The sequence below is a fragment of the Epinephelus fuscoguttatus genome, linkage group LG20 (genome assembly GCF_011397635.1).
Source record: "Epinephelus fuscoguttatus linkage group LG20, E.fuscoguttatus.final_Chr_v1".
Lineage (NCBI taxonomy): Eukaryota > Metazoa > Chordata > Actinopteri > Perciformes > Serranidae > Epinephelus > Epinephelus fuscoguttatus.
The window spans coordinates 5,273,398-5,288,711 of record NC_064771.1 but is presented as its reverse complement, the minus strand read 5'-3'; the positions used below and the strand labels follow the sequence as shown (position 1 = coordinate 5,288,711).

Here is a 15,314-nt window from a genome sequence, read left to right as displayed (position 1 = left end):
CAGCAATTAAAAATGACCTCTTCCCTTACAGGTTTAATGGTGGTATGATAACATCACCCTGCTCCCATCTTTGCGACGTCAGAGGAAACAGTCATTACAGTAAATGCACAACTGCCAAGGGGTGCTTGTCAGGATAATGCTAAGATACAGTGAGTCATTTTAAGCATTTAAACACCCAAGGAAATTATTTTATGCAATATGGATGATTTGTTCTATATTCAATGTAAGTACACATGAAGGGACCCCATGCTGTCCTAAAGTGGAGATTAAAATCTTCATGTATAAGTGAGGTGAGAGGAAAGAGTGAAAGGAAGTCAGAAATGTCATTACTGTTACAGAATAACTACAGGTATTTGCCTTTTTTAAACCAGAAATTACTTAAAACAAACTCCTATATAATCGCTGCACCTATTGTAACATGATAACAACTTCTGCACCAAATAATGCAGTATCAATACCTCATAATTACCTATTATTATCCAGTGGTCAGTTTGCTGGTCATGACTGTATTTTAAAGTCTAGTACTACAAAATAGTAAAACAGAGGAGGATTTTGATTTGAGAATTTGAGATTTGAATTCTAAAAGTACCAGTATGCGATCTAAAGGATGATTGTCAACATTTGTAACACATGTATACACACAGAAGATGTAACAGGCAAATCAAAGGCACATACACATGTACACTAGGAAATCATACTTGATAATGCATATGAAAAACGGGTAGTATTGCATTACCACTTGGTAAAAATCAACAAATCGCTCAACCAAAGTGATGACAGGGTAAGTGGGACAAAGCAAAATAAAGAATGATGATCTAGAGGGTAAAAAAATAACCTTCATGTATTAAAAATAACATGTTTTGGAATGTTAACGCTTTAAAAATCTCAACAATGATATTTTCAGTTGGGGGTTTTTGCTTATCATTCCTCTATGAAACCAAGTGGCCTCTGGGTTTTTATAGGTAGCTTTAAATGTACCATCCTTAAGTTAACTCAAGTGACATTTATGAATTTTACCTGCACCTGGTGAAGAAAAGCATTTTAATATCAACCAATTATCTGTAAATCAGAAAAAGAGCTTTTCCTTCTTTTGCTGTAACCATTCAAAAATATAAACCAATGAGGTGTTAACATACTATGGGGAGGCTTACCTGATCCTTCCTCTGTCACCATCCCCAGTCCTTCTGCTTTGTTCTGCCGCTCAAATGCATTTAGATCCAGAACACTGAAACAAAGATAAGTTGTGAATCTCTTATTAGGGTCCAGGCAGCTAAGCTGCCAGAACACTATTGTAATTTTATCCTCTCTTTGCTGACCTTCCTCCCCCCTGCAAACTTGACCAGTGGCTGAGCACTGTCCTGAATACACCTTTGTCCAAAGTACCATCTGAAGGCTGCAATTTACATTTTAATGTGAAAAAAAGTCTTCTCTGATGATCTTGAAGTTTTTGCCAAATTTTACAAAAAATACTGCATTCTAATCACATTGACCTTGCCTTTACTGATAAAAAGAATAGCTAATGAAAATTTTAACTGCACCAAGATAGTCAGGGATGGTCAAAGACACAACACTGTAAGATCATTATAGTGTCTGACACTTACTTATTTAAGGAAGTCCTGATGTTTTATTTCTGTTTGGGGGATAATCATGCCCTAATTTCCCACAGTGCTTTGGATGATGTAAACAGGAATTGTAATGTTGACATGGATTCAGTGAATTACACTGTGGGCCTTGAGCCCTATTGTTACAAACAATTAAAGTATGCCAAATTAACAACTGGCAGTTCCAGTTTGCAATGTACCCAGTGGAGCCACAACCTATACATTACTGTCTTAATTTATCGATCAGTTTTTTGGTCTATAAAATGTCAGAAAATTTTAAAAAATGTCAATCATTGTTTCACAAAGCCCAAGATGACATCCTTTAATATCTTCTTTTGTCCATAACCCAAAGATAATCAGTTTTCTGTCACAGAGGAGTAAAGAAACCAGGAAATGTTCACATTTAAGAAACTGGAATCAGCACAGTTTCAAGGTGGACACTCAAGATTAGTGTCACCAATTCACTATCTGACCACATGTCTCCCCTTCTGCTCCTCAGTTATGAAGTCGAGTAATGGCCAGACAAGTATTTTTCAAGAACAATAACATCTCAAAATGAAGGTGACCTTTGACCTTTTGGAAATAAAACATCATTACTTCAAAATTTTATCCTATTAGACATTTCTGTGAAATTTTGTCATAATTAGTGTCACAGTGACCTTGACCTTTGACCACCAAAATCTATTCAGTTCATCCTTTAGTCCATTGACCGTATGTGCCGACTATGAAGAAATTCCATAAAGGTGTATTTTTTGAAGATTATTTTTTAGGCGTTTTCCCTTTAATAAAATAGCACAGCTTAAGATAGGAAAGGTGGACGAGAGAGAGGGGATGACACGCAGCAAAGGGCTTCAAGTCAGAACTGACTACAAAGGCCTCAGCCTGTATTGGGCACACACTCTACCAGGTGAGCTAGAGGTTGCCCCCATAAAGGTGTTCTTGAAATATCACATTCACCAGAATGAGATGGATGAGGTCACAGTGACCCCGACCTACCAAAATCTAATCAGTTTATCCTTGTGTCCAAGTGAACAGTTGTGCCAAATTTGCAACAAATTCCCTCAAGGCATTCTTGAGATATAACATTCACAAGAACGGTATGTACAGACGGACAGACAATGTGAAAAACATAAAGGCTCTGGCCATGGCTATCCCAGGCACAGAGACATATAAAAAAACTAAAAATAATGTTAAGTTTCTGAGGTTAGTTATGTAAACAGATTTATGGAGATTCATTCACAATGGACAAACTAATAATATCCCCATAAAGTACGAGACAGACTGAATCTAGACACATGTTTTTGTGCTCAGATTTTACCACATCAGGACTCAGAGAAGAGGGGCAATTTTGACACAGTCTGGCTCTAATTGTGTTTAGGTACCTGGATTGCCTCCATGAGCTGTGTATCACAGCCGCTGCTGCAGCTCCAACTGCTGAACAGTCTAATCAGCTGTGCAAATTTCAATTAATAGCCTCAACGTTTGTTTGCTTCAGTCACTGGACTCAACTGGTGTATATTTGGGACAGGCATCAACATGAGATGGGCCTTTAATGCCCAATCACACAAAACTCTTGCGCAGCAAAGATGGTATATAATAGTATAGTATACTGATAGTTTATTTAAGCCATTATGAATATTGGGGCGTCGGTGGCTTAGTGGTAGAGCAGGTGCCCCATGTACAAGGCTGTTGCCGCAGCGGCCTGGGTTCAACTCCAGCCTGTGGCCCTTTGCTGCAAGTCACTCCCCCACTCTCCCCCTTCACGCTCATCTGTCTTATCAATTAAAGGCTTAAAAATGCCCAGAAAAATATCTTAAAAAAAAAAAGCCATTATAAATATTACTTGTATAAGAATTAGGCTAGCAAATAACATATCAATTATGAATCTTTCTCGGGATGCATGATGCAAAGGTAGCATCTACATACCCTGACACATTAGGTGGTGGTATACACCCTGCCAATAAACACAGAAAGTAAGAAAAAAAAAAAAAAGCTTGCACAGCACGCTGACTAGAGATCCATTTTTTCAGTTTCAGAGGAGGACAACATGATTGCATCCTGGGGTCTAATTCCTGACCACCGGATTCCCCACCAAATCCGCAAAATTCCTGCTGCTGTTTAACAGGTTAGACGCTGGGTTGAAGGATATATATATATATATATATATATATATATATATATATATATATATATCTATATATATATATATATATATATATGTATATATAGTGTAATATTTAAATAGACTAGAAAAAAATAAATTAACATTTGAAGAGTCAGAACTGTTCTTTGTGTTTGTTGTGTTAACAGTGGTGATGTCAGTTAGATTTAGATGGATCAGGGCTATAGAATATCAAAATATCTATATTTTCTGAGCACATCTTAGCCTCTCTTACCTCCAGGTGTGTGCAAACTGCAGATTATAAGCTTCTTTTTAAAATACAGAAATATGAATAATTGGCTAACTTATCTGAATTTACAATGAGAGGCAGGTAATTATGGGTATCGGCTGGAAATAATCCATATTGTGCATCCCTAAATCTTTTATTTGATCTAGCTCCAAGAGACAACACATCTATGCTCATCTCATGTAGAGAGAGAGAACTCTCCTGCCCTTCTTCGGGGAGGGGTTGCCTCACAGTATGAATTGAAACATGGATACAAAGGAGAAGGTCCATGAAGAGCTCAAGGAATCTGACCCTCATTATTGGCCATTACTTTGTTTCTTTTACATTTAGTTATTAAGCACCCTTGAGTTAAACATGGTTGACTGCTCTTGGATTGAGCCTGTCAAACACCACACAGTCAGAACCCATCAACCAACCCACCTGTGGTATTTGTTTCAGTCTTGAAGCAGGAAGAGTTTGTAGAGTTACCTGCATGACTGCATCAGACCAGCCAGACTCTGAAAAAAGCCCACATCCTTTTTGTCTTTCAGATAATCCAACATTTTCTGTCCAAGAGATGGAGAGAGACCACAGAGAACAATGGAACAGCTGTATTATAAATTTGAGACCACATTCTGCTTTAAACAAGTACAGGAGGTGGACACGATAATATGAATACACTATGGTCTTAATCTCTCATGAAGAACAGCACCTCTGACAGAGTCTAAACAAACAATACACTTCACAAGAATACTGCTTGGTCTGCATATTTCATTCATATGTTCCTGCTGTTCAGTCCAACACAACCGCCCTGCCATTGCATCGACCTTTACGAAGCTCAAAATACTCTGTTTTTGTTGACATTGTCAAAAGTATTTACATTCAATTATATGTTCATTATAAAGGTCATATTTAAAGGTGGTGTTTAAAGGTTGTATTTACACACACAAAGGTGGCAGAGTATTAGGAATACAGTCCAGTATAACATCATCGCTTACTATGAGCTCAATACTGAAACAGATAATTTTGCTGAAACACATAATTTTATTAACAGTTTTTGATATGGACATTAGAAACATAAAAACTATAATAGAACAGCTGTTTTGGATTTACAAATTTACAGGTGTACCTAATAAGATGACCACTGAGTGTGTAGGGTTTTTTTTAAATACATTGCAAACAGTAACAAATATAAAATCACAATAAATGTGTATGATAGAAAAAGAAGTGACTGAACAGTGAAATACCTGCTGTACAGTAGAGTTTCCTCCATTAAGAATAGCTATGCCCAGCTTCAGAGTAGAGGCCACCATAGGACCCATCTCACCTGTGAAAAGGAACCACACACACAGAGGACACTAATTAGTCCTTTATCTGCCAGGGCCATTCAAAAGTCCATGTCTCACCCAACAATGAATCAGTGCACTTTAACTTTTAATTGAATATTATAGACTGTATATGAATGTCACCTGTTACCCACTGCTTTTTAGACACCTGCTTTGAAGCCTCAAATTTGGCATTTTGGCCATTTTGCATAACTTTAAGCCTTAATAAAATATAAATGGGTGAGTTATATAAAAATTCACCCCCCTACAGTTGTCATTAATTTTGAAATAAGCTATAGGGAATAAAACTGTTTTTCCTAACCAGGCTGTGAACATGTTTATTTCTACTGTAAAGTTGGGTATTTTAACATAGGGGTCTATGGGGAATAACTGGCTTTAGAGCCAGCCTCAAGTGGCCATTAGAGGAACTGCGGTTTTTGGCACTTCTTTGTTGGCCTTAATTTTTAAGGCTTAAAGTTGTGCATATTGCAACCTTGGTTATGTGATGTTTTGATGGCGTAACCTCAGATACACACTGTATGGCTGCTGCCACGGCTGTTGCTATTTTAGTGTTTTTTTTTTGTTTTGTTTTTTCAGTTTAGTGAAAGTCAAAAGACCAAATTAAAAGTGGACATCACAGTTACGTCACAGCAGTTGTGCACGCATACTAGTGGCAGAAAAACAGCAGACACCCGGAATAAAAATGTCTTCATGTGCCGCTAGCTGTCATAATAGGAATACAAAAAAAAAGATAACCTTAATATTTTTCACCGTTTGAAGCTAATCAAAGACCTTTATGGTTGCTAGAACAAAAATTAGTTGTCAAATCTTGGTAATAAACATTCTGGATGTGACTGCAAAGCACAAAACTGTATGCATTAAGAGATTTGTATGTCTTAGTTAATAATAATAGTAATTAAAAAATAGTAATAGTCTCTACGTTAATATAAACACAACTGCCTAAAAAAGTCATGTTCAGTGTTTGATTGTATTTTAAGACAAGTTTTTCCAGAAAGTACATATTGTGTTAATGGTTTGTCTGTTTTCATTCATTCATCTTCTAACCGCTTCATCCTCTTGAGGGTCGCGGGGGTGCTGGAGCCTATCCCAGCTGACATCGGGCGAGAGGCAGGGTACACCCTGGACAGGTCGCCAGACTATCGCAGGGCTGACACATAGAGACAAACAACCATTCACGCTCACATTCACACCTATGGACAATTTAGAGTTACCAATTAACCTAGTCCCCAATCTGCATGTCTTTGGACTGTGGGAGGAAGCCGGAGTGCCGGAGTAGGTATAACCAACCTTTGCTAGCGCTGATGGTTTGAAGCACCATCTCAGCAGCTCCACGGTCATGCAACCGAGCCTGCTGATACAACAGCTTCTGCTTCTCCATCTCCTTCTCCTATTTATGTAAACAAGATACATGTTGTGTATGCACATATACATGTTCACAGCCAAAACCATCATGGAGACTGACAGACAGACATGGAGAATGACTGATCACCTACTTCAAAACTCTTCACTTCCTCTCCATCCTCATCTTCTTCATCATGGCAACTCTGAGGGAGCAAAGATGAGAGTTAAATGTGGACAGCAAAGGGATGATATCTTGCAAAACAGATAATGTTCATATTTTGTGGAGTATTTTTAAAATATCCTTACTGTATATTTTTCTATCTCCATATTTATGTTTCTTGACTTTTCTCTTACTATCTTCTTACTATATAATGACGAAAACTCTGTCTGTGTGTGGGTGTGTCTGTTCTACATTTTTCTTCTCACTGACTTGGTCAATCCATGTGAAATTTGGCACAGTGGTAGAGGGTCATGGGAGGATGTGAATGAAGCAATCAATCCATCAATTGGCCAAAGGGGGGCGCTATAGCAACCGACTGAAATTGCAAACTTTGAATGGGCATATCTCATGTCCCGTATGTCGTAGAGACATGAAACTTTGCACAGAGATGCCTCTCCTCATGAGGAACAAATTTGCCTCAAGAACCCATAACTCCCAGTTATATAGATTTTCCGCCATTTTGAATTTTTTGAAAAACACTTAAAATTGATCTCTTCCTAGGAAGTTTGACCGAGCTGCATGAAACTTGGTGAACATAATCTAGGGACCAATATTTAAAGTTCTTACTTGGCAAAAGTTGGAAAACTAACTAAAACTGAGCTTCTATAAGGCAATGAATATTGCGGAGGGCGTGGCTCATCACGTAAAGGTGTATAACATCTCAAGGGTTTCACCGATTACCATGCAACTTTGTAGGCATATGACCACACATAATCTGAGGGGACCCGTCCATTATTGACCCGATCAAACAAAATGGGGGCGCTAGAGAGCTAATTTCTTATCTAGGCCTAACCGCCATATCGATTTTTACCAAACTTGGTAGATATGTAGAACAGGACATTTGTTTTTTTTTTCTAATTTTTGGTATGACTAAGTCATGGTATGGTATGCTGTACATTATCACGGAAACTGTCAATGTGTCATTCTGTCAGTCAGTCATTCTGTCTGTTCCATGTTTTTCTACACGCTGACGTGGTCAATCTATGTCAAACTGCACATAGGCATTGAGGATTGGCATAGGTAGAAGGTGACAAAGCTACTAATGGATATGGACTGGTACTTCTTTACTTTTCTCTTTACTGTTATGCATCAAACCACCTAAGCAAATTACTAGTATGTGAAAACCTACTTGGCAATACACCAGATTCTGATTCTTAGTAATGAAAAGGTTTCTAGTACTAGTATTAAGCAGCTGGTACCTTAGCCATGATGTCAGCATAGGCCATGTAGAGATTATCCTCATCCAGTTTACTGCAACAGGAAATACAAGCACACACATTAGCACAAGTTGAATGGCTACAAATACTTGGCACACATAACTCAACAGGTTTTATTATGTAGCTGCTTTTAAGAGGATAGTTAACCCTAAAATAAAACTATACATATTTTCCCCCTTACCTGTAGTGCTATTTATCAGTTGAGTTGAGCTGTTGCGCTCTGAAAAATAGGTGCTTGGGAATGCATGCATGCCGCGACGGCAACGTTCTGACGTTTGAGCACGTCTGCCATGTGTCTACATTGAAAACAATGAATCTGAGGGTGCAAAAAAGGTGGCATGTGTATGGCCCCTAATTGCGTCCTTGGCTGAGCTGTAACGTTAGCTAGCTCAGTGGTGCTTGGTGAGCTAGCATTGGATGCACGCATCATTCTGTGCAGTGATACGGTAACAGGTGTAGTTCAATAGAAAGAAAATAGTATCAACATGAATCTGCTCACAACAAGGTTTGTGAATTATCTTAAGTTACTGCATCATGACTTCTGGAAAGAGACACTGCTGCTGAGTTTCTCATTTTTTAATCTAGACTGATAATTAACACTATAGGTAAGAGGGACTAGAGCTACCGCCTTGCAGTTGTATGCCTCCAGTCAAGTTGCACTTACAATTTATATTCATGTCTGTAAAAACATGAATGCTTCACACACATCTTTACCCTAACCCCTAGTATTTTTTGTAAAATTTGTCATAATTTGTGTGTGAATTCTTCAGTTATGGCCAAAAAAAAAAAATTTGTGAGGTTACAGTGTCTGATCAGTTCATCGCTGGGTCTACGGGGATGTTTGTGCAAATTTTAAGAAATTCCTTTAGGGTGTTCTTGAGATATTGTGTTCACCAGAATGAAACAAATGGACAGCCTGAAAACATAATGCCACAGCTGTTGACAGCATGGAGGCATAAAATATTTTTGATTTTGGAGAAATGTCCCTTAAGCTTTTTTATGCAGCATTGACTCATATGACTATATGGCTATGCAAGGTACTGGTACTGTTGATCCAACTAAGAATCAAGCAGTGCTGAAAACAGCTTTTAGCTATTTTGAGCTAATGTTTTTGAATCAGTGCCGGCTGAAAACAATCAATGAGCAACCTCTCCCTGTGCGGCAGACTGTACCCACCTGATGTGAAACAGCAAAGACTAGAGAGATAAACACGTGACTGTTGAAGGGAGTTGAACATCAGTCAACAGTCAGACTGATCCAGATGCTTTTTTCAGGTGGTGGCAAGGATAAAACACCAGTAAATGCATAGCTTGAAATGGCCAGATAAAGACAGCCCTTCTTTTACTAGCCCTTGTAACTGTTAACATATTGACTGTAACTAATGCTGGAACAGAAACACTTGGTAGAACCTTGCACCTTACACATATATACATGGGAACCCACCACTTCTCTGTGAGGGCTGTTCTGCTGAACAGCTGAATGAGCTGATGCAACGGATCAATGTGTTTCACCCCCTCCTCTTCCTCAGATGGCTCCTGGTCTCCTGGTTTCTGAGATAAAAACACATTATCAATCACAGGCGACATTACAATACACTGAGAATAGCCTTCAATAGCCTCAGAGTACAAGAAATTCTGCCGGGGGTCAAAATAATGCAATTTGTCTTACATTTGTATTAAAATTAACTTACAGCGAGATCCTCTATGAGTTTATCTTCAAAGTAATGTTCCTCTGCCTCAATCCAGGACTTCTCATAGCCCTGCAGGAACAGGTTTACAGCCCGATGCCTAGTTTGGGGGAAAATGGGTAAGAATAAAAACTTCCTCACAAGATAGACCAGACCTACAGTTTACACACATGCACACTCTGTATATTAGAATTGCGGGATTTTTTAAATATTTCCAGCCGGCCACCGTCAGCCCAACAACCAGTGCTGATATGTGTGTTCTGTCCAGTTATTTTGATTTAAATGAGTAATGAGTTACCCCCACTTAAAAGGACAGACTATCACAGACTATTTTTGTGCACGCAGAATAAAAGGTTACATTGTTCTTGGAATGAAGAAAACAGTAGACGTGTTAAAAGAGAATATATAAAACAAATGACGATGAATTTGGCCAACTGCCTGTTGCCGATCTATTTTGTTCAACTGCCAGACCCTAGTGTATGAGTGCGTTAACTAAAAAACTACATATGTAACTGTACCTGGGCAAGTTATAGAGCGGCGCCATCCTGAAGCAAGCAACTACTGCTCTCTTCCTCTGTTTGGACAGCAGTTTGTGCCACACAGCCTTCTTACTGCGCTGAGGATGTTCAACCTAAACACACAAACTCAACCAATAACTATGGCAGTCTTTCTCCTAACACAGCTCACCATCAGACGTGCTTTTGTTTATTTTTGGCCTTAGAGGACCTTATCATTATTAAAGTTTCCCTCAGAGGTGGCTGCAAGAGGAGCACAAATATACAGTTCATCAACCCAAACGTGATTATATAGAGCTGTAGATATTATATGGGTAGTTCCAATTATTGAAATGCGATGTTGCAAATGTCTTCTGACCTGGGTCATCTTTTATTCTTCTAATAACACACACACACACACACACACACACACACACACACACACACACACACAAACACCTGGTCTAGGTGGAAGAGGACATGAGCGATCTCCAGGACTCTCTCCACAGTCTTCTCTGGGTCAGAGGTGTCCTCATAGTGATTGGGGAGGTCTCTGTACAGAGCCATCTGCCAACGAATAGCTGGGTCCTCCAGCTGTGCAAGACACACATACAGTCACAAACACATGCGTTACAATGTGTGTCAAAGATGTGGACCACTATGAACTTTTAGATCGATTAAATGTGGTAGATTTGAGCTACAAATGTTGTAGCTGTTACCATTTAGTCTATCCACTATAAAACATTTTTATTTCTCTTGTGTAATATAAAGCATAGAGTTACGTTCAGTTTATACCAAATATATATATCTACTTGCAGTACATACACTCTTAATTCTCAAGCTTAAAGTATTCCTACCTTTCCCTGTAAATGGAGATTATTCCTGATGATCTCTCGAACTTCTTCCTCCGTATCTTTCTGTGAACAGAGAAAATGCATGATTTTTTTGTGACACAAAGCCAACCATTAAATAATAGGCCTTGAATGACATAAAACAATTGTAATGAAATCATAAGCAAAAAATACATATGGCAAATTAAACATGTATGTGTTGGTGGTATGATGTAACTTGAACTATTTGACCTAAAGTAAATGTGAGGGATGTTCTTATTAATCTATGAAGTTGTATAAATTCATCAACTCAAACTCATACAGCCCCTTGTCCCATACATATCAGAAAAAAAACAGCAATTTTCACAGTCTAGTAGACAAGTGATGTTTTCCTACCTGGGTAAAGCGGTTCTTGGCCAGTGCGATGAGCTCTTGCTCTCCGGGGGCACAGATGTTGAGTCCAACAGGCAGCAGGCGCTTCAGAGTGGCAACTATAAGACTTGTCTGCATCGAGTATCGATCCCCCTTCCGCTTCATCTTCTTCCTCTCCTGGTCTGACACTATTCCCTGAGACAAAGTCAAACATCAGAAGACAATAAATGCATACACTGGTCTATTAAGTGTTGTGTTATCTTTTCCATTATTTTCATATACTTCACCCCCCAAATAACCATTTGTATATCATTTGTTTGAAATTTGATCATGTTTGACATTGTCGCCCATATTTAATGTTTAATAAACTAAACTTTACAGCACTTCACTGAAACCCCACCTCCAACTAGTGTTTTGGAGCTGTTGAGAAAGGAGAACTGTTGTGCAGCTGCATATTTTCAGGGGAATCACTGTTTTTGCATTTTATTTTGATAACAGTCTATTTTTATGATACTGCTTGTGACATCTCAAATGTGGCTTTGACTTGCAACTGAAAACATGTTTCCATTTCATAGAAAATACCGAGACATATATTGTGTATCGCCAGACAGCCTGTAAATACAGAGATATGAATTTTGTCCTTAATGCCCAGCCCTTCAGTGTGAGCAAAGAATCCAAAAACTGAGAAGATTATTGATGAATTGAAGTCATTGGGTTCACATGTAACAACAGCAAAATATACCAAAACACCAGTTTACAAACTCTCACACAAGTGGTGCAGTATAATCAAAGTCTCATTTTTACAGACTTATGCTAAGTACTTCCCAACAGACAGTCCTTTCTGATGGGGAAAACTTATCTATGCTTTCCTCAAAGCCAGACTCCATTGACAGAAACTGTAATTTTACCTTACTAAGCTGAGCTTCTGGACTGCCACTGCCTCCATCAGTTTGTGTTTGTTTTATTGTGTGAATTTGGTGAATCTGAACTAACCCTTTAAAACACCAAAGTCACACAACAACACAAACAAACTAACTGATTGAGGCAGCAGTAGTCCAGCGACTCCTGTGTTTAAATTACTGCTTTTGTCAGTGGAGTCTGGCTTTGAAGAAAGCATAGACAAATTTTACTTTCAGTTTAGTTTTTAAGAGTAAAGTTTTAGCAAACGTGCATGTGTTTGGGAGGTACTGAGCATACACCTGGATAAAGACAATGGATTATACTACACCAGTTGTTTAAGAGTTTGTAAACTGATGTTTTGATATAGTTTCTCTGTTGTAAAACATGGAGTTGTAGGACTTCAATCCATCAAGAATTTTTGATTTCTTCATTCACCATGGAGGCATGCAAGAAAATAAGGGTTTCTTCCAGAACACAGGGTGAGTAATTGATATACCATTAGTCATTTGGAGGGTGAACTATTCCTTTAAATGTGCACTGACACAACACAGAAGTGACAAGCAACAAACTTCTGACATGTAAACCTTGATTCATCCCTTCTATCCATGTGTCCATACCTTGGACATCTTACACTTGGTGTCAGTGATGAGGAAGGACATGTTGTTGATTTCATTCTGGACCACAAAGTTCTGCTCTTCTCTCTTGAAGTTCTGCAGAAAGATGACAACATTCATCACTCCAAGGTCTTACTGTTGTGCTGTCTGATGCTGTATAAGCTTCAGACTCTTGGGTTAAAAACAAGGTCACACACACACACACACACACACACACACATATATATGTATATATATATATATATATATATATATATATATATATATATATATATATATATATATACATATATGTATATACATACATATATGTATATACATACAGTACAGGCCAAAAGTTTGGACACACCTTCTCATTCAATGCGTTTTCTTTATTTTCATGACTATTTACATTGTAGATTCTCACTGAAGGCATCAAAACTATGAATGAACACATGTGGAGTTATGTACTTAACAAAAAAGGTGAAATAACTGAAAACATGTTTTATATTCTAGTTTCTTCAAAATAGCCACCCTTTGCTCTGATTACTGCTTTGCACACTCTTGGCATTCTCTCCATGAGCTTCAAGAGGTAGTCACCTGAAATGGTTTTCCAACAGTCTTGAAGGAGTTCCCAGAGGTGTTTAGCACTTGTTGGCCCCTTTGCCTTCACTCTGCGGTCCAGCTCACCCCAAACCATCTCGATTGGGTTCAGGTCCGGTGACTGTGGAGGCCAGGTCATCTGCCGCAGCACTCCATCACTCTCCTTCTTGGTCAAATAGCCCTTACACAGCCTGGAGGTGTGTTTGGGGTCATTGTCCTGTTGAAAAATAAATGATCGTCCAACTAAACGCAAACCAGATGGGATGGCATGTCGCTGCAGGATGCTGTGGTAGCCATGCTGGTTCAGTGTGCCTTCAATTTTGAATAAATCCCCAACAGTGTCACCAGCAAAACACCCCCACACCATCACACCTCCTCCTCCATGCTTCACAGTGGGAACCAGGCATGTGGAATCCATCCGTTCACCTTTTCTGCGTCTCACAAAGACACGGTTGGAACCAAAGATCTCAAATTTGGACTCATCAGACCAAAGCACAGATTTCCACTGGTCTAATGTCCATTCCTTGTGTTTCTTGGCCCAAACAAATCTCTTCTGCTTGTTGCCTCTCCTTAGCAGTGGTTTCCTAGCAGCTATTTGACCATGAAGGCCTGAGTCGCGCAGTCTCCTCTTAACAGTTGTTCTAGAGATGGGTCTGCCGCTAGAACTCTGTGTGGCATTCATCTGGTCTCTGATCTGAGCTGCTGTTAACTTGCGATTTCTGAGGCTGGTGACTCGGATGAACTTATCCTCAGAAGCAGAGGTGACTCTTGGTCTTCCTTTCCTGGGTCGGTCCTCATGTGTGCCAGTTTCCTTGTAGCGCTTGATGGTTTTTGCGACTCCACTTGGGGACACATTTAAAGTTTTTGCAATTTTCCGGACTGACCTTCATTTCTTAAAGTAATGATGGCCACTGGTTTTTCTTTAGTTAGCTGATTGGTTCTTGCCATAATATGAATTTTAACAGTTGTCCAATAGGGCTGTCGGCTGTGTATTAACCTGACTTCTGCACAACACAACTGATGGTCCCAACCCCATTGATAAAGCAAGAAATTCCACTAATTAACCCTGATAAGGCACACCTGTGAAGTGGAAAACCATTTCAGGTGACTACCTCTTGAAGCTCATGGAGAGAATGCCAAGAGTGTGCAAAGCAGTAATCAGAGCAAAGGGTGGCTATTTTGAAGAAACTAGAATATAAAACATGTTTTCAGTTATTTCACCTTTTTTTTGTTAAGTACATAACTCCACATGTGTTCATTCATAGTTTTGATGCCTTCAGTGAGAATCTACAATGTAAATAGTCATGAAAATAAAGAAAACGCATTGAATGAGAAGGTGTGTCCAAACTTTTGGCCTGTACTGTATATATATAGCATTAAGCAGGGACTTTGTAACAGCTCTATAGTGCAATCACTGTTGAAAACATTTTAAATCAGCTGCATGTTATTGTGTTTCTTTGTAACCCCCTGAGTGACTTTCTTACATGAGACTTGGCCCAGAAGATGAAAACCTCGGCCACCATGCGAAACAGCTCTTCAGCCTCTGGGTTGGACTCTTTCAGCCACCTGGCCCTGTCAGTATATCAAGACAGTTTAATTCATAGTGGCAATACTTAAAGGTTCCCTGTGGAGTTTAGACCTGTTATGTGCCAATGGTTTAACACTATACACTGATCAACAGGTAGCGATGACAAAGACAGGGAAGAGGAAGACTGGAAGCTAA

At 39.0% G+C, this 15,314-nt stretch overlaps 1 protein-coding gene across 1 annotated transcript in view; it reads right to left on the bottom strand.

Moving 5' to 3' along the window:
- The window catches only part of ryr2a (ryanodine receptor 2a (cardiac)), a 254,922-nt gene that overhangs the window by 57,891 nt on the left and 181,717 nt on the right, over nucleotides 1–15,314 (bottom strand). Inside the window, exons 75-88 of the mRNA XM_049562736.1 lie at nucleotides 15,076–15,163; nucleotides 13,013–13,105; nucleotides 11,520–11,690; nucleotides 11,151–11,210; nucleotides 10,753–10,887; nucleotides 10,318–10,430; nucleotides 9,803–9,899; nucleotides 9,556–9,662; nucleotides 8,095–8,146; nucleotides 6,828–6,878; nucleotides 6,622–6,721; nucleotides 5,236–5,315; nucleotides 4,478–4,554; nucleotides 1,152–1,225 (exon numbers count right to left, since the gene is read on the bottom strand). Of these exons, the coding sequence (XP_049418693.1) occupies nucleotides 1,152–1,225; nucleotides 4,478–4,554; nucleotides 5,236–5,315; nucleotides 6,622–6,721; nucleotides 6,828–6,878; nucleotides 8,095–8,146; nucleotides 9,556–9,662; nucleotides 9,803–9,899; nucleotides 10,318–10,430; nucleotides 10,753–10,887; nucleotides 11,151–11,210; nucleotides 11,520–11,690; nucleotides 13,013–13,105; nucleotides 15,076–15,163 (1,298 nt within the window). The remainder of the gene's footprint in view (nucleotides 1–1,151; nucleotides 1,226–4,477; nucleotides 4,555–5,235; nucleotides 5,316–6,621; nucleotides 6,722–6,827; nucleotides 6,879–8,094; nucleotides 8,147–9,555; nucleotides 9,663–9,802; nucleotides 9,900–10,317; nucleotides 10,431–10,752; nucleotides 10,888–11,150; nucleotides 11,211–11,519; nucleotides 11,691–13,012; nucleotides 13,106–15,075; nucleotides 15,164–15,314) is intronic.